Source organism: Trachurus japonicus, chromosome 5 (assembly GCF_045865225.1).
Source record: "Trachurus japonicus isolate A0001 chromosome 5, Traja_1.0".
NCBI classification, from domain to species: domain Eukaryota; kingdom Metazoa; phylum Chordata; class Actinopteri; order Carangiformes; family Carangidae; genus Trachurus; species Trachurus japonicus.
The window spans coordinates 24,329,073-24,348,802 of record NC_140911.1 but is presented as its reverse complement, the minus strand read 5'-3'; the positions used below and the strand labels follow the sequence as shown (position 1 = coordinate 24,348,802).

Below are 19,730 nucleotides of genomic sequence, written 5' to 3'. Positions count from 1 at the left end.
GCGCAGGGACATCATGTGCCTTTAGTTTTTGCATTTTTTCTTACCTGTGAACTCAAACATGTGTGTCCAGATACACATTCAATTGTGAAATCTTAGACACTATGAAGCTCAAACAGACAAGTCTCCAATCTCTGATGCAGTTTTTGGACAGACGTGATTTTCTCTCTGCAGCAGGTTGATTTTCATAGAAATGAACTGAAACTTCCCAAGCTGTTGGTTTAAGCACTGATTCCAAAGGTGTATGATTTGAAATAAAGTTAATTCTTAGACCTATATTGATCTTCACGTTTCTTCACTACTACCTGCCGCTGTAACTGGTGGAAAAAAGTCCTTTCAGATTAATTTCAGACCCTGAGTACAATCAGAGATGAATGCTCTCAACACACAAGCTTTCACAGCAGCAGTGCAAAGCCTGAAGTTGCATTATTATCATGGTGTTTTATACTAAGACTGGAAAGGAGAGGGTGAGGACAATGGGCCAGATGCTTGGCCAGATGCTTGTCCAGATGTTGAGCTAATTACAACAAAACTTTCAGAAAATCTGCTCAGGAAAATGGGAATTTCATGTGCACTTCCATCTGTTACCATAATGTGAATGTAAAGAGTTGAATGTACTTTGATAATGTAAACAGTTGGTGGCGCTAACTTTATGGTGCAGGAGAAGAGGGCAGCAGTTAAATCTCGCAACGAAATGCATGTAGTGTTGACGGCAGGATCAACATGTTGTGCTCTACCAAGTTCAAACTGCTGTCTCCTGCACATTTGGTCTGAAAAAGTCAATTAATGAATCAACAACTGACGAATCAACTGGCTGAACAGCACACGGAGGAGTCTGGGTAACTGGGACGAAAACCACAGGCACAGAGGAGGAAGAGGAGGAGACCAACGCCAGGCATTACTGTCAACTCACTGCCACAATCTAACTGATGGGTTAAATGCACGAAAAGCAGCAGAGTCACATTAATGAATGTCTCTCACAAGCTGAGACCAAACTAAATCAGCAGCAGGTGTGATCTCTCCTCCGCTGTGGGTTGTGTAGTTTCAAACACACTGCAACAAACTTCCTTTACGCTAGGTCATTTCTGTCTGTAAACTGAGCCGTGATCTCTTATATAAAACAGGTGAAAATAATTTTTCTAGTTTCTGATGCAACCTCCTGTCTTATTTTTTTGTTTCGAGATGTAGATGCACTGATTTCTGGAGAAATTTGGAAATTAGAAGTGGATTTATTTTGAAATTTGGTGCCATGACGGTTTGGGGGGCTGAACTACAGGCAGAAATGACGTGATGATTCTTTGTGATGCTGCTCTGTTTTATTTTCTCCATCTGACATCCTGCAGCGACCCAGCAGCAGTGTCTGGACGCTACATGGCAAAGTCCGAGATGATTTCCAAGAGGAAAAAGCACGAGTTTGGGGTCGGTTTCATTGTCGCTCCATGGTGACAGTGTGAGAGCACTGGCATTAGAGTTTTGGATCCATGAAACTGAAGTTCGGGATCAAGCGTATTCAGAGTTTCAATTCCCAAACGTTCAACCGCCGCTTTTATGAGCCCAAAGAAGAAAGAGGGAGGCATCGGCTTCCTGCAGATCAACCCACCAGACTCTGAGTTCGCCACCCGTACATCTGAAGCCCGGCAGTTGCGTCTTCGACAGAGCAGACCTCTGGGATTGTCATAAGTTTTTTGAAAGAGCACACTGAGGCCATTTATCCCGGCCGTCCGGCTTCTAGTCTCTTCAACCACAGCAATGGATTAAAAGTTTAAAAGCAGGAAAAAGCAGAAGTAGGGATAAAAACTAAGATGTTACTTGGATTTTTTTTGTTGTTGTTAGTGATTCAAATGTGAAGGAGCGACAACATGAACCGGTCCACACCACAGCGCAGAACCAGTGGGTCATCATGTCACTCTACTGTCACAACGGCTTCCAGGCCGAGGACGGATTGCGGCGGTGGGCGGGGTCAGATGACAGGCTTGCTGCGGTCGGTGGTGTCGGCCTTCTTCAGTTTGCCCTTACTGAAGGTTTGGATGGAGCTCAGCAGGGCGGCCCGACCCACCCCTGCTCCATCAGAGGAGGACTGAGGAGGAGGAGGTGGACAGGATGAGGAGTCCAGCATTGGAGGGGGTGGAGGTGGAGGAGGCGGGGGAGGCGGAGGAGCATTCTGGGCTCCTGGATTGAGGAGAGAAGAAGAAAAGGAGTAAGAAAACAACAGTAACCAAGTCTTGCCCCTCAGTTTTCGAAGCGGTTGGTTGCACAAAGATACATCAGACTGAGTTTACCTCGAGTTAACAAGTGGCCACATGATGATCTCATTTAAAATCAAACAACTATACGGTGGGAAAAGTGTCAGCATCCCATAATAGCCTCTTACGCTTTACACCAGAGTTCAAGCTTGATGAATTCTAACCCTAAGATAAAGACACTAAACCAGTGGATGTGTATTAAACCACAGGAAAGACAGTTGTACCTATTTCTAATAAGATGCCTCTTATAAAGGGCTTTAACTAATAGCTTAATTAATTAATGGTTAATACATCATTTACTAACATTTTTAGATCAGTTATGAGCCATCAATAAGCTCCAATTATGGGTTTCCAGGCTGTCAAAAAATCTTACACTAGCCAGATAATGGGTTAATGAGACCCAATTACATGTGATGTGTTGTAATTTGATAACATCAACATTGAGGGACAATGATCAATAATTGAAAAATGCTTATGTGGAGTTTTAATTGACTTATGGTTAATGAAATAATAATCCTATATATAGGCCTATATATATATATATATATAGCACTTTTACTTTTGTTTCTTTTAAGAAAGTGCTCTACAAGAGCAGCTCAGTACAATTTTGGACTGAAGTTCAATATCTCCTTTTTTTTTTTTAACCTTATATACACTGACTTACAAATCATTAGTTAATTGTTTATTAACCATTATCAAAGCTATTAGTTACAATCTATGAACCCTTTATGTAAAGGCGACTTATTATCGTGTGTTGCCTGGACTTTCGAGAGTAACAGGGAAACTGTTTATCTTTGTGAAACCAGCACCTGCAGATCAGCGTCCAGGCTAAACTCAACTCACCATCAGTTCAACACAACCTTCACTTTAGGAGCCAAACTACACAACACGGTTTGATCAACATCAGAAACATTCTGACACTTAAAGCTGCAGTTGGCATCAGTTATGTAGTCCTCCTCTGGCTCCACCTACACCCTCTAATCGTATTTGCTAAAATCCAGTGCCCCCAGAGCTTTTCCACCAATTAGGTAGAGGGGGCAGGAGTAGCTGCCAATCACAGAACACGAACACGTACCCCCCGCCCCCCATAAAACTTCTGATGCCGCCGTTGACAACGACTGCCTAAACAGCGCTTGGCAAAGGTTGGGGGAGGGACCTGAACGTTGTATTGGTTTGAAATGTCCGACTCCCGGAATTTCGATGACTTACCAACTGTAGCTTTAATACTCAGCGTCGTTTGAGAACATACAGTAAAGAGGTCCACTAGGTCCTTATGTAAATACATTTGGTCATGTTAAAAATATGTGACATTCAGGACTGTGCAAAGGTTTTTGACATTTTAATGTTTAGATCACATAATATCACATAGGACTCTTGATTGGTCCTGAACTGACTCTGCAGCGAGACAAGAGCCCAGATCTACAGCCAGAGTCATGAACAACCATCTCCAAAGACAAGAAGAACATGGAGACCTGGAGCAGATTACTGAACTCAAGACAAACTCCAATATTATATTTATATCCAATATTATTATTATATTATATCTGAAAGCATCACTTTATATTCTGTGAATTCGGTGAATACTACAGTACCCATGAACCTCGGTAGCAGCCACTGTAGAGGACTGAAAATAGGGTTTGAAAATATTCAGATCAGACTGATCAAAAATTCAAACATGAGATTGTCTGACTTCACCTCAACAGCAGCTGAATAGCGACATAATCTGGAGCTCTCTGATTGGATGATTCTGACCGCAAAACCCTCTGGGATTGGCAGTTGATTCTCTCCTGGAGCTCTTGTCCTGTGTTATCTCAGCTAGCACAGCAGAATCACATTGATGGACAGAGCGAACTGATGGTGAGTTGAACATAAACCTGGTCCATCTCTTTCAGTTGTGCCATTTTGCATCCCAAACTGAATGAAACCCAGGTGGTTGCAGGCAGAGAAAGAAAAGGTTGAGGAGCTTAAACATGAAGCTAAAGCAGAGGCCAAAAGCTGCAGCCTGTGTCCTCGCGCTCCACCTGCTGTGGGACTGCATTGTAAATATTCTGCTATGTAATGAAAGGACATCCATCAGTCTGACAGATGGTGACCAAACATAGAGAAACTGCTCACGACAAGAGACAATCAACACGTCTGCAGACGATACTTGTTTCCAATAAACACTTAAAATATTTCACAAGAGGGAAAACATAAGAAATGATATTTGAATCAATAGTGTCTGCAGTGGTGATGATTTCTCTCCAGGAACAAATTGGCTTTCATTACATTTAGCAGCCCCAGTGACCTCCCATGTGTTTTATATAACTGTCAGATGGTTCTTCAGAAGCATCCACAGTTAGACCTCACCTGTGATCAGATCTCACATGCTGGCAAAAATAATTAGACCATCACCTGCTCACAACCATAAAAGTTTTTTTTTGTTTCTTCAAGTTGCACTTAAAATGACTGAAACATCATGGAAGAAAACAATAAAAAAAAAAAGGCTTCAATGCTTAATGCATGTGATAGGAGTTACCTGTTCAAAACCAAACATTCAAAGATCTGACACGTGTCCACAGTGACACCCCGTCCCAAACACATAAACACCAGCAGACAGAAGGAACAAGACAGGAAGACAAAGACAGACAGACAGACAGACAGACATGCTAACTGACTGACTGACACCAAGCAGACAGACCGACTGACACATCACAATCTCCAATGAGAGCAGGAGGCCTGAATCAGGGAGGAGCTGCACTGGCCGTCAGGTTTTGGAGATCATTGTAGATTGTGAGGGTTTTGTAAAGATGTGCGTTCACCCTGCTCCACGCCAGAAGAGACGACACTTCATCACACACCACCTGCTGCTTTTTTATAGTCTGTTGTTTTGCATAATGATGTAATGGCTACTTGGACCCCAAGGGGGGGGTAGTCACTACCCCGGTGGTGGCTGATGGAGATCCAAGTAAATACATTTAAAAACAAATGTGACTTTTCTAGATTAAATTCCTCTTTGTCAACCTCCAGCAGTTTGGTCTGTGATGATAAAGTGTCAGAGAGAGTTGGAACTATCTCAGAGTTGGAAGCATCAGTCTGTGGTTAAACTCAATTTTAATTTACTGTTCTCCGGTTTTAGTAGATTACATTTTTTATTCTCAAAAACAGGGAACTGGTTTTCAGGTCAATTAGCAGTTATCAATGTTTAAACAATACATAGACAAAAAAAAGACATAATGCGCTGAACAAAGAAATTGAAACAGATTCTATAATTACTTGCTTACTTTCTATTTATTGTTTAATTTCCGTAATTTCTGAGGTAAACTGTGCATCGACTGAGAAATTGCAGTAAAAAATTCCATTAGAGCATTTGTCCACCAGAGAGCACTGTGAGGTAGATTTTTTTTAACTATTCACGTGCCAGTCAGTAAGGTAAAAAAAGATAACACTACAAACAAATAGAAAAAGCAAATCAAAGAATCCCTACTTCTGCTTTTTCCTGCTTCACTAGTTCTAACACCAGCCTGTGTCAGAAAATGTGCCAACTCAAAATTATTAACATCCCTGCACTTAAAGAGCCAAAGGACCTGAGTCCAGGTTACAGGATCATAACACGAGTCTCTTTAGCTCCTCATGAGATCAGGCTCCGTCTGTTCTCAATACTAATCACATCCATATTATTTTTTAGTCTATTTATCAATCAGTCAAATTCATAATGGCCATGGGTCTTTGTGACCAAAAGCCTGATGGGAAGTCAGGGTGTACGACAGCTTTAAAAACCACCTTCATCATCATAATCATCATAGCCGACATTATAAATCTTTTACTTTACCCAACGACACGGTCAGAATGGAGCATGCTCTATGGTGGAGACAGCACGGGAAGAAGAGAGAGAGGCAGATGACAGTTAACTGTTCAGTGGACCAATCAGCATTTACACAGTATCAAGAGGAGGAGAGAGGAGAGGGAGGGAGAGGAGAGGAGAGGAGAGGAGAAGAGAGGAGAGGAGAGGAGAGGAGAGGAGAGGAGAGGAGAGGAGAGGAGAGGAGAGGAGAGGAGAGGAGAGGAGAGGAGAGGAGAAGAGAGGAGAGGAGAGGAGAGGGGAGGAGAGGAGAGAAGAGAAGAGAGGGGAGGAGAGGAGAGGAGAGGAGAGGAGAGGAGAGGAGACCAGGGTAGGAAACTGGTGTCACATCTGTAACAACAAGGTGAGGAAACGATATAGTTACATCTGGTGATATTCTATACTTTCCTCACGATCAATAAACTTGTTCTCAGTTAAGAAACATAGAAAACCACCAGATCTAAACTTATAGAAAATCAAAGCACCGATGTTTCCCACCCTGTCTCCAGCTACCTATAGACACAACAGAGTCCATAAGACAGACGTCTACAGTAGAGACAGATACCTGTCTGAAAACCAGGTAATCACACGATGAGAGAAGAGGTGAAGAGACAGACAGGCAGATTAAGTCATTAATTAGTTTTCATAATCACTCATGCCCATTTTAGATGGAAATTAACAAGCAAACAAACAAACAAACAGACATGTGGACAGATGCACAGAGAGACATACCTGTGGTGGATGGGGGTGTGGGGGAGGAGGGGCATGTGGGAGGGGAACTGGCTCCAGAACCTGAAGACGCAAAAAAAAACAGAGCAGGACAATTAATCACTACAGACACAAGACTAGAAAACACCACTGATTATTCAAAACACTTTCAATTGGATGCAGAATGAGGAAACGTCCTTGAGTGCAGGAAGTGTCATCATCACGTTTGAAATCATTTTACAGTGAGAGGAAATACATTGATTTTGACGTAAAAATACTTGAATAATACTTTTTTTTTTTTACACAAATTAAGCAAATATCACAATTATCAATGAGATACAACATTTAAGATGGAAAAAACACATTTTTCATTTCATCAGGTTTTCAAAACAGTCTTTTCCACAGGCCCCTGTGTTGCTTTGTTTTGGACTGAGTAAAATTGAACTAACAAACTATATAGTTTAACTATTGCACTCCTATTTGGTGTTGAGCATTACAGTCAAACTAACTAACCTACTAACTAAGTAACTAACTCCAGTATTTCCTGAGGGCAGTGGCAGCAGCGACTCACCAGAGTTGTTGTTGTTTCTGACAGAGACGTCTTCCTCATTTTCATACGCCGACTGTCTGGACTTCTTGAATTCATGAATGGACAGTAGGTTAGCAACAGGAAGAAGAAAAAAAGGGAAAGAGTTGTGTGTTGTTTCACTGTCGGATGTGAACTGACGACATTTTTAAGATCTTAAGTGACAACAGCTCCCATGAGTATTAGTCACAGTGGCAGTGTGTCTCATTACCAGCCGTTTGTATATGTTGGGATGAGGTTTCTCTGTATGGGGTGGGTGTGTGTGTGTGTGTGTGTGTGTGTGTGTGTTGGACTCTGCCACCTACCTTCCTCGCCAGAATCTTCCTCCTCTTCTTCTCCTCCTCTGAGCCATGATGAGACTGCGCTCTGGTCAGCCTCCTGTGCTGGTGAAGCTTCAATCAAACATTCAGACACAACATTAAACTTCTCACAAAAACACAAAATCTTCATAAGCTGGAAGTTAAAACCCTGCATCATTATCACTGCTAAAGAGCAGAGTCACGATGCTTCCACCTGATGCACTGTCGCCCTAGAGAAGTCAGTGTAGAATTAAATCCCTGAATTTAATATATAAACAAACTGTGCGTGCAGGAACTTTCTACTTTCTTCCTTTCTTGAGGACACTGAGCTGCTCTCTGACACAGCTGCATATGAAATAATAAATGTGCGTCCTCAAGTCCTAAAGGACGGCTTTATTCCTGTTTCAGCTGATTGGTGGAGACTTGATCTGCCTCCTGTGGTTCACACAGAGTTCAGTCTGACTCATGCGATATCAGACACTCAGGTAACACAGTCTGTTTCTATTCTTGTTTAGTCACTGTGAGGTGATAAACCTCAGCAGCTCAGACAGGGGGGATGCTGCTTCGCTGCAGTGAGTGTGAAGACAGAGACAGAAACAGGTTCATTAAAACACTGTTCTCCACAACTTCATGGCCTGATGCAGTTTGACTGCTAACTGACCAGAAACGGACCAGAGTTCGTTTCCTCAGATAGTCCGCTTCGTTTGGGCAGGTGGGAAAGCTCATAGGAACTCTGGTGTGGATCAAACAAACGAACACTGGTCCGCTTGAAAACGGGGGTCTCGGTTCGTTTGCAAGTGAACCCTGGTGCGGCTCGTATGCCGTGTGAAAGCTCACCAGACCAAACGTACATAGTGCATGACGTAGTGACGCAGCAACACCAACAACTCGACATCTCTCATCAGTCTCCGTCTTTTCCTCTGGTGCCGTTTCTCTGTCCTCAGTGCAGTTGTAAGAGCGAAATGCGCTCTGCCTCGCTGCCTTACATGGTGGTCGTACTGCACGGCTTGCTGAGCCATGTGCAATTGATACATAAAAAAAGAAACAACATCCCAGAAACAGCCAACTTCACATGCTGCTCCATGTTTACTGTTATCCAGGAGTGATTTCCCCTCGTACTTTGTCCAATCTACGAGTGGCCGCTTCAACCGTTGTGACGTTGACTGTTGACGCTCAGAAAGGATGGTGCGCTTGGTGCCCAAGTTCGGTGCGGTTCAGAAATTGCAGTGTGAAAGCGGAACCGAACCAAGTGATAAATGCAACAATGTTGCAACTTTTAGGGACCTTAGTTCCACCTATTTTCATCACGTTCTTCAAAGTACTGTCTAGACATGATCAGACAGTATGAAAGTAGCTGCAGCATTTACTTTGTGTTTCTAGGAAGGTTTGGAGTTTCACTGCTGCGTCCCATGACTACTAGGGGAAGAGACTCTTAAAGCAATTTCACATTGATGTCAACACTGGGGTTTTTTCTGTTTATGCAACATGGAAAGGTTGTGGGAAAACTGTGTTGCAAGGTTTTCCATATCAATCGAGTCATGAGACCATCACAGTGAATGCACTTGTGACCCAAATGTTTCCAGTGATATACTAATTCAGAGACCGGTGACCCACCACTCTCTGCTCCTCCTGCAGCCTCTTCTCCAGACTCTCCTTTGCCGTCTTCAGTGCCTCCTTTAACCTGCTGGGAACCTGGGGGAGTGGAGGAAGGGTCAGATGTTTACAGTTTTTTTTCCTCCCGTTTCTGTTTCAGATCATTTACTCCGACAAGGAGAGAAAAACAGTAAACCCTGTGTAAACATGCACAGAGAAATTACAGCAGACAGAACCTCGCACCTTGATCTGGAGTTTTTCAGAGTGTTGGAGCTGGACGTCACTGAAGAGCCTGGAAAACACAATAACAGCAAGAAATGATGATGTTTTACAGATTTCCTGCAGACATTCCTCTAAATAGTGTGTAGTTATTATAAAGTGTTTCCAGTATCTTTCTTGTACGCACAAAACTGGCAACTGTCTCTTCTTGTATGGATGCAGGATAAAGTTGATTCTGATTCTGCCTCGTTAGTAAACACATGTACAGTTACTTCTATCTGCTGTCATGGTTTCAGTCTGTAGAGCTCACAACAAAATAACGTGAAAATTCACGCAAGCTTGCTGTGGAACAGACACACACACACACACAATCTAACCAAAAATGTGTCAGTCTGGACACACGCTGGATTTTGAACAAAGACTCACGGTGTCTGGATGAGCTCGGAAACTGTCGGCATCCCACTCTTACAGGCTTCTGCGGACAGAATGGACTGCAGCACTGACACTGAACACACAAACACGCAATAGATAACAATTAAAAAAGGCCCACTGCTGTAAAGCATCTGTGTGAATATATATGATATGTGTGTGTGTGTGCGAGTGACGAGTGTGCTCATAGACGTACCCACAGCTGTGTAGGGGACGGTGGGGTACTGATCGACGGGGACACTGTCTGGTGGTCGGCCATATGTCATCTCATACAATAAGTGTCCAAAGCAGAAAACGTCGATGCTCTCTGTGGTCTGCAGACAGACAGATACACACACAATTTGTGAATCATAATCAAAACAAGATATATATTAACATTTCTGTACTAAATTAAAAACATTTTATCCAATTTAACTCAGGCTTAACTGATCCAAGCTGATCTAACTAGGTTAAATTAACCCTGGTCAGTGTTTATGTACATTTATCTTCCTGAGTGGGGTGAAGCTGGGTCGGAGCACCGAGGGAACTCCCAGCATGCCGTTCTCAACGTCTGTCAGTCGACACACGCCGTCATCCACAATGATGTTGGATGCGTGGAGGTGACCGTAAAATACACAGCTGTCATGGAGGAGCTTCAGGCCCTGCACACACACAAACATACAGACTGGTTTAATGACGTGGTGGTTTGTGTTGTGTGTCGTGTTGTTTTCTCGCTTGTGTGTGTGTATGTGCGTGTGTACCTCCAGGATCTGGCGGCCGTACTGTTTGATCTGTGGCAGTTCAAGGCCCTGGCTCTTCTTGGGGTTGCAGTACTTCTTTAGGTAACTCTCTTTGTTCTTTACCTGCGGAGAGAGAGAGTTGGACAGAGAGAGAGGGAAAGAGTCAGCAGCTCTTACCAGAACTGTTTTCTGCTGAGAAAATACGCCCAATAAAAACAACCTCCAGTGTCTTCTGAGTGGAGAAGAGAGAGACTTGGATATCAGATCGGATTAAAACTCCCGAAACACAGACTGTCAACTGCTTTAAACAATTACTCCTGTGGTTTTCTACTTAAGTTGCAGCTCTGCCTATTTTCCACTGGTGTAAAGCATTCGGGGGTGTGAGTGTCAAATTCTGCTCAGGCATCTGATACACACTTCCACATGGGAACACACACACACAGATGTGTACCTTACAGATGTGGTCTCTCAGAGAGCCTCTCTCACTGAACGGCCTGATGAGCAGAGCTGAAGACTCACTGGTGCTGGAGAACAACAGCGGACAGAGATATGGAGTCTGTGCAGGAGGAAAAGGAGGAAAAGGAGTTACTTATTATGAGTCCACAGGTAATTGAGATTAAATGTAACATTACTAATATTCTACTCTACTAGGCGAGCAGCTGCGGCATTCATACTATTGATATTCACGTTCAAATCAATATACAGTAATCAACTAACTTACACTCGAATATTATGTAATATTATAATATTATATAATATGAATGTTTGATTTCATTGTATCTGATGATCATCTCCTGTAGGGCTACACCCATTAGCTTTAGCATGAAAGTAGCCGGCTTTTTAGTTGCAGCCTCATTTAATAATGTCGACTGAGGACACAGGGACATGAGGACAACTAACTGAATGACTAAACTCAGGGTTTTCAATCCCAAGACACACACACACACACACAGTGTACGTACAGAGAGGTTGGTGAGCAGCTTCATGGCGGACTGCAGGTCCTTGTCAGACAGAAACTTATCAGGCCCCAGATCCACCTACAACACACACAGTCAGATGTTTGAACTGAACTCACATTAATTTAGTGTTTAATTCATGTTTCCTCTAATATGTTTGAAGAGGAAATTAATCAGTAATGTCAGCATAATCATTTTTAGCTACACATGTGTGAGTCATGTGTGTTTCAGAAATATCCTTCAACAAATCAGCTTTTAAACAAAAAACAAATGAGGAGTCCAAGTCCCTTCACAGTCAAATGACCAGAGTGAAGCTGTAGTCTGAATGTTTACAGACTCCATCTGACTAGATGATATCTTCACATGAATCATTTCCATTTGATTGATTGTGGGAAATGTTCCTGAAAACATCTGATTAACTAAAACTCAGAGAAGAGTAAAACAGAAAAGCTCTTTTAAACATTGCTTGTGCAGATTCCTACACATTTTTGAGCTCCTGACATTTTCCCATGAGGTGTTCACAGAATGCAGCCTAAAAAAATCCCATCTGCATGTAACTGTGAGGAGATCTGCTGAAAATTAATGTACATCTGCAAAATACTTGAATGGAAACATGTGTGGAAATATTCACAATTCTCTTCCTGTGTTTGACTCGTTATCAGTCTGTAAAGGACATTCACAAGATTATCAATGCATGAAGTTTATTAAAACACATATATAGCACTTCTATAAACATCATGCATAAAAGAGAAAAAGGAAAGGTTGCACACTTCCTCTTGTCACTGATGTTTATCTCGGCCTGTTGTTTTTATTTTGACTGAGAGCTGTATCCTGTATTGAACACCCAGCGCTGTATCACAGGTTTTTGCCGTTGTATTGACTCACCCAGCTCAGCAGATATCTCTCCTTGGGCTGCTCTTTGTTTTTAATTAAAAAATATTTCTTCCTGATTCTCCAGCCTGAAAAACAAAAAAACAAAGATTCTTGAGCATTAGAGTAACAACAGAGTAATTAAAGATAAATGTTATGTCATTCAAGGTTTTATTTGCTCAATGATGAGAACATTTATCTTTTTTCTCTTCTGGAGACTGAACAAAACCACACAGATAATTCTGTTGGACCAACGACAATAAAAGACCACAGGAAGTTTGTCCGACCAACTGCAGGTTTCACAACAACACACCATCTTTGAGCTTGTCTTAAACAGCGGGATGAGAACACTGGGTGTCAGTACACACCGATCATTTTATTGTAAATCAGTTGTCAGATTAAGCTGTCATGTCACCTTCAAACAGTTTGGTTTCTCAGAGTTTTGATTTGCTGATTTCCTGACACAAAAAACAGTTTGAAAAGACAATCACTAATATACACGAGGAACATAATTACTATATGAAACGATTACCGATGTCTCTGAGAGGCTCCAGGACCTCCCACTTCAGGTCTGACCTGAAGAACATGGACACCTGCTGCAGGGCGATCTCTGAAAGAGAGAGAGAGAACTTTAAACACCTGTTGGTTTGTTATTATATTAGCATTATAATAGACTTATAGACTAATTTTTCAGTAACCAAAAACACAAGTTCATTAAATCAGATATAAAATGTTATGCTCAAAAACATGTAGCTCTCGGGGTAAAAAATGTTATTATCATGGTCTCCTATTGTGGCTGTCACAGTGTCCACCTTTGCAAACCATAGTCAGACAATTAAATCCAACACATATTTCAATGTTTAGAATATTTTCAATTCATGGATCATATCTTTTGTCTGTAATACATAAAACTGCAGAGCAAATAATCACACAAACACAGTCAGGTAACGGTTGAGGGGGAAATATTGTGCAGGTGCAGCTGTTGCTGATGTTTTTCATCTCTGGACAAAACAAACAGAACAAACCTGTGTAGTTGGCACAGTAGTTGTTGGGGTCCAGGAACTTCTTGACGGTCAGGGAGCTGGAAAGCAGGGGATGCTGGGTAATGGAGTCCAGGTAGGTCTGCAGTCCTCTCTGCCTCTCCGCTATGAACTCCCTGTCCATGTTTCCAATCAGCTTCTTAGGAGGAAGCGGGAGAGTGATGCCACACACCTGGAGACAGAGAAAAGGTTTATTACAACTATGAATGCATTTTCCTCCGTCTTTGTCCTCGACAGACAGACACGCATCAGGTTTCCAACTGTTGTGCTGCACTCTGACTGAACATCAGGGGTTGATGTCGGGTCAGTGTGAGACTCTCTACAGGAAATGAGTCGACAAAACCTCAGCAGAAAAACTGCTAACTTCCTGTTATCCAGGAATGATGGGACATGACCATCCGACGAGTCACCACCAGAACAATAACACAGCACGTTTATAGACAACTGCTCTCTACTGGCACTGCATTAGTGCACATGACTGATCAATGGTTAACATCACCAGGCAAGGCTGTCAGGCTTTACTACAGCATGACATTGATCAGGCCGTTCTTACTGAAGAGTTTAAAGATTATGGTACCTCTGTGATTTCTTTTTCAATGGAAGCATAAAATATTAGATATTAGAGTTTCAAGTGCAAAATTTGGAGCAAAACGCCAAAAAATAAGCAAAACTTGATACATATACAGTATACTGTATATATTTTAGTCTAATAACTAAGTGATTTGACAAATGTAGACGAGAAGAAGAGTTGAAGCAGGAAAACCGTTAAAACAGGAGAAACATTTAAAGGTCCAGTGTGCAAAATGGGAGGAAAATCGTGACATCAAGCGTTCAGGTTCTAGTTTGCAGCACTGACAACATGGTGGCGCAAGATGGCAACATCTATAACAAGACCCTTGCTATATGTTTATATAAAATAATAATTATAAGGCTACGAAAACCAGGGTTAGGGTTAACAAATTTAATTTTATAGCGATTATACACTTATACTAATATATTCATGGGTAATATATTCAGATTTGATTTTCAGATCCAATTATTACACACTGGACCTTTAAGACAAAAGAAATGTGCACATTGGAGCTAAATGAGTATGAAGCCACGGTTGTACTTTGGCCCTGTGATGCTAGAGTTAAATACTACAGTCAGCAGGATGACAATGGCAGCGCTAATTGGACAACATGAAGCTGATATACGGTAATGTGTTCACCATGATCACACTTTGTTTAGCATTTGTTAATAAGCACAAAATGCAAATTTAGGCAGTAGAACAAGCACCATTAGAAACCATTAGGATTCATAAACTTGATATATTTGACAGGAAAGGTGAAAACCGTCAATGAAAACGAGACCTGCCAGTCTTGCTGAATAAAACAACTGAGCCTCTGGTCGCCATGGAAGCCCGTGTCAAATTTGATTATCAAATCAGTCCAACAGCTGCTGAGATATTTCAATCTGGATCAAAGTGGTGGACGACTGACTAAAGCTGCCATCGGCTAGTAATGAAAGACAAGATGAGCCACATCTCATCAGCAGCTGGGTGAAGAAGTACTTTGAGACTGTGCAGTACAACCGTAAAAATCATCTTAAGACTAAAACGGCTACCCTGCACAAAGTTCATTGCCCTTGTGCAGGAGCAGCTGAGACTTCTGGGAAACTAATGACACAATAGCAAAAACCCTGAACGTGTCTTAACACATCATCATTTCCCAAACAGAGAGGAAATTGGCTAATATGGAGGAGTATGTGAAGCAGCGAGCCGGGTAAGGTGGACTGTGTGCCTTCCTCCTCCTCACAAAGCAAACACTATGGCTTCCATTGTGTGATTTAATGTTCTTTTGTGTGTTTTTCCTCCATTTCTGCTTTATTTTCAGGTTGAGGTTGAAGGCTGGTGGGTGCAGGGCCTGCTGTGAATGATTCATGAGGGATTGCAACAGTGAATGCAGAGCCTGAATGTCACTTATTAGCAACTAACTCCATGAATCCCAGAAGCCTTAAATCAAAGTGGATCATGATGTATGAGCCAGTCGTCCCTTGTAGATAATATTCATGGGAAATTAAAAACCATGGGATTTTTCCTTTTGCATGACATGTTTGAATTCATCTTTTATTCCTGGACATATATTGTGCAGCCCCAGTGATTATGAGAAGTTTGTGGAGCCAAAGGGTGTGGAGAAGTTTCTCATACACATCCCTCTACGGATCAATCAGAGCTGTAAAACATTAAGAGCTGTTGATGTTTGACTGAAACACATGAAACTCACCATCAGGCTGCTGTTGAGGACGTCAAAGTCACTGTAGCGGCGAATCACCTGCAGCACACACACACACACACACACATACAACTGTGAGTTATCGATAAAAAGGCTGAAATCTGTTCATTTCCAAACAATTTGTTATTTGTCCAGAGACATTCTGCTTATGTAAATTCCCTACTCATTGACATTAAAATGAGACTGAACATTAGCTTCCTCCATCCTCCATTTAAGCTCCCATAGCTCACTCAGGTACATCAGCCCAAAACTACTCAATACTACGCTAAACTACATTTATCTTTGGTTTCCAGGATCCTATAAATATAAATATAATATAATATATAAATTATAAACCATATATTTACATATTATTGTTAGTGGCTTCCAGCGGCCGTGGTAATTATGATGGTAACAAAAGAGGAAGTCAGGTGACATAAAATAACAAGCGATTTAAGCGGACATCAGGACAAGGCTGTGGGGGATGGATGAGTTGACAAAGCACAGGAGACCATGTGTGAAATTAATAATCAACTGTAACCATGTGAATGGGTCGTATGTGAGGGGACAGGTTGAGGTTAGGGGACTCGTTGCCGACACCTGACGTTGTGATTGGTTTATTTACCTGCCAGCTGTTGTCTGTGGACACGCCCCTCTGCACTCGGATGATGTACTCCTGAGAAACAGAACAAATCAAAACAGTTTATTTGAATCTTTGAATCTCTTTGAATCTAAATATATTGTTATTATAAGAAACAGTAACGGTTGAAACAATGAGAGACCACTGGAAGGAAAATCTGATCAGTAAGAAGAGGAGAAAAAAGCATAATGAAAAATATAAGATCACAAATAGTTTATGAGATTTATGGGGAAAATATTATGAGCGTAGATTCACACAACATATCATTTTTAAAAGCTGAGAATGATGTTGTGAATTTACTTGAATTAAAGTGTGAAGTCTCACTTATGAAGCACAGAAAGGAAACATTTGAACCAAACATTGGAGACAGTATACCCAATCTAATCACATTTTTATCATATGGCAAAAAAATCTATAGTAATGATGACAATTTTTTTTTATAAAACAGCGACATTGTCATAATAAGTCCAGTTCAATCATAACCAGCATAAGTCCCTCGCTGTAGTGAACTAACTCCATCAGCAGCTGTAAGGTTCACTACTTCCTACAGAACAAACTTAGTGAAAGGATAAAAATAACCCACTTTGCCTTAGATCCTTAACAATGATACAGTAGAAACCAGTTTGTTTGTTTGAGGTTGGCACACTCAAACAAAAAAGGCTCTATTGAACCTGAATCAAAAGTGGTTTCATTTTCATTTCCCAATAACTGGCTTTGGTAATCCCATTCAGTTGAGGATCTGTCTGATGGTGTCACTATGTTCACTGACCTGTGAAATGAAACAGCTTAGTGAAATATTCTCATAACAGGAAAGCAACGATGTAAATGTGGAATTTTCCTTCAGTCTAATCCCCTCAGACATTTTTACAGTCGGACTGAGTTGTGCTCTAATCCTGCATTCATTCAAGTGAACTGAGCAGCTTCACAAACAGCCAAGACTCATGACTGTAAACAGCTCAAGTCCTGACACCAGTGACAGTTTAAAAACAGAAATGTTACACAACAAGGAGGCAGCAATACAGTGGTTTGGCATCGGCACTGAACTTAAGTATCAGTCAGATGTGACTGACCCACAGTTTTCTAAGTCAGTTTCATATAATTCAGTTCTGTATTCATGGTGAGCTGCTGACTCAGTTTATAGTAGCTCCATAGTAGACATGTTATTTAACATATGAGACAGTGAGCTATTCAGATTTAAAGTTTGGGACCAAAAGACTATATCAGGGCAAAGGGAGAGGATCTTGCACCAAACCATATAGAACAACGTAAATATCAGCACTTGGATTTTTGGTAAATTGTGTTATTAAAAATAATATCATAAATCATCCCGATACCAAATTATTTTAGTTTTTTCATCATGTCCATGAAAAAGATCAAAGGAAGTTATTATTTTTACCATAGCCTGTATCAACAGTTCATCATGTTCATTTGATTTAATTATAGGAGGAAGATGTGGAACCATTGAACTTGTAATAGGGAACTAGAAGGAAATTATTAGTATCACTGAAGCTCAAAGAAGTAGGCAACTTTGTGCTGTCCAAACATAATTACACAGAATTTAGAGGCCTGTCCTCACAGTGGTGCTTTAATTTTGGAGCTGCTTACATGTCATGACAGATTTGGTATCAGGCAAATCTGCAGTAATTATTTTCTGATGTACAGAGAAGTGTGGACTGCATAACAAGTGACCCATCAGACCCATCTCTATTAACCGATGCAATGGATCAACAGAATATAATATATATACACATCTATATATATACATCTATGTGAATCTTACTGTTTATCATCCCTATGACTTAGTCTCTCCTGTGAGATCACGATGGTTGTGGTTGTTTTACAGGTACAATAAGTGTAAAGCTAAGTGGCTAACTCAGCTGATTCCAGCCGGACTGAAAACAACAAACCCACGGCGCCTGCGCCCATTATCGGACAGGCATTCATACGGCTGTATGACACCCAACAACAGTGACAAGTTTACACTGTTTACACATGAGGTCAAAGTACACTAAGTAACAATGACCATGGACTTGTACACAAAACTGTTGCGCACTGAAGCTGGGAGACTCCCACCAAACCTCATGAGAAAATCTATCTACTTTTTTTTTTATTGTTCCCATGGATTTCAGCAGTTGCTTACTGTAAATGATACTGTAGGACTGTTAAATCTTCATACATATATCTTATTATTCTCTAATTGGGCATGGATAATTAAAGATAGCAACATTTGTTTACACACAATCTCACCATTTTTAACTGACTCAGTCTTCATAATCTTCGCAGGAAGCTGTGGACAAGGGAAAGTAATATCTACTTATTCTATCACATGTGTAAAGTTGAGGTGATAGGCTATATGCCGAATTTTACAGCACATTGTAACTAGGTATTTCAAAACAACCACAAATTATGTGTTGAATAGTAGGGTTTATTAGTCTGTCCTATTGAGAAAATAAACAATATTGACTGGATTGACTGTTGTGGCCATGTACCATCGCTCAGCGACGGTTCTCGGCCTTTACGTGAATAGTTTTGGCTCCTGGGCTCTTCGTTAGTCGGTGCCAAAGCCCCAGTCCAAATCCCTTTGTATCAGCAGTTTGTTGAGTTGCGGACGAGCTTCCAGGAAATTGCTTAATCAGTGACAGCACCACGAAGCCCGCGTCAGATGCCTCTCTGTCCGATAATAGAGATATGGTGCAGCTCCGACGCGTCGCATCACGGTAAAACGAGACTGTCAGCGGACTCACGGAGACGACAGTTGTGTTTTTACTGCTACACGGTGCCCGGTGGTCAGGGGTGGTTTGTCGTTGTTGTAAAAAACACAGAGAAAGAGGCGAAATGTAGCCTCCACAACCGTGTCCGATAATGGAACCGGTGACGCAGCTATAGGCTTAAACGCCCCCTTCAAAAAATTGGCCTTATTTTAAATAGAGCAGCAGCAGGGCAACTGTCCCACCCGCAGGGAAACACTGGTGAAAGTTTCACAGCGGCACTTACACACTGTTAACTTGTACCTGCCATGTATTTCCAGTCGGTACTCACCGTGTGTGACTGCAGGTTCTGGCTGGCTTCGATCACCGCCGTCAGGGGCACGGTGTCGTCCAGCAGCAGCCTGCCGGGGGCCGGCTTCTCCAGGAAAGACATCCTGGAGGATTACCGCTGAAAGTCTGATCGGTTCGTCCGTCTGTCACTGACTGAAGCCGCCTGGGAGTCACTGAGGCGGAGCCCCGCCGAGCGCAGGAGGGACGACAACAACCCGGGAGGACTAGCCGCTAGCTTTGCTTTTAGCTCCGCCGTAACCAGGAAGCGCCGCTCCGCTCAGACGTCACCACGCACTGGACGCTTCGGCACCGTTGCTACGT

At 41.8% G+C, this 19,730-nt stretch overlaps 1 protein-coding gene across 4 annotated transcripts; it reads right to left on the bottom strand.

The window, feature by feature from the left end:
• Positions 1-1,324: 1,324 nt before the first annotated feature.
• On the bottom strand, positions 1,325-19,696 carry pxk (PX domain containing serine/threonine kinase). 4 transcript variants are annotated; one of them, XM_085776909.1, is made up of 19 exons: positions 19,411-19,696; positions 16,357-16,407; positions 15,744-15,791; positions 13,465-13,651; positions 12,972-13,049; positions 12,455-12,528; positions 11,576-11,650; positions 11,065-11,169; positions 10,635-10,736; positions 10,374-10,535; positions 10,091-10,208; positions 9,892-9,970; positions 9,490-9,538; positions 9,268-9,345; positions 7,660-7,746; positions 7,340-7,403; positions 6,793-6,852; positions 6,052-6,080; positions 1,834-2,166 (listed from the first exon to the last, which is right to left on the bottom strand). In XM_085776909.1, the coding sequence occupies exons 1-18, from the start codon at positions 19,510-19,512 to the stop codon at positions 6,064-6,066; spliced, it is 1,536 nt and encodes a 511-aa protein (XP_085633035.1). In that variant the 5' UTR covers positions 19,513-19,696; the 3' UTR covers positions 1,834-2,166; positions 6,052-6,063. The 4 variants fall into 4 exon arrangements, with proteins under 4 accessions (XP_085633033.1, XP_085633035.1, XP_085633034.1 ...); XM_085776910.1 differs by having other exon boundaries at positions 2,044-2,158; positions 6,047-6,080; XM_085776907.1 differs by lacking the exon at positions 6,052-6,080 and having other exon boundaries at positions 1,325-2,166.
• Between the last annotated feature and the right edge of the window lie 34 nt (positions 19,697-19,730).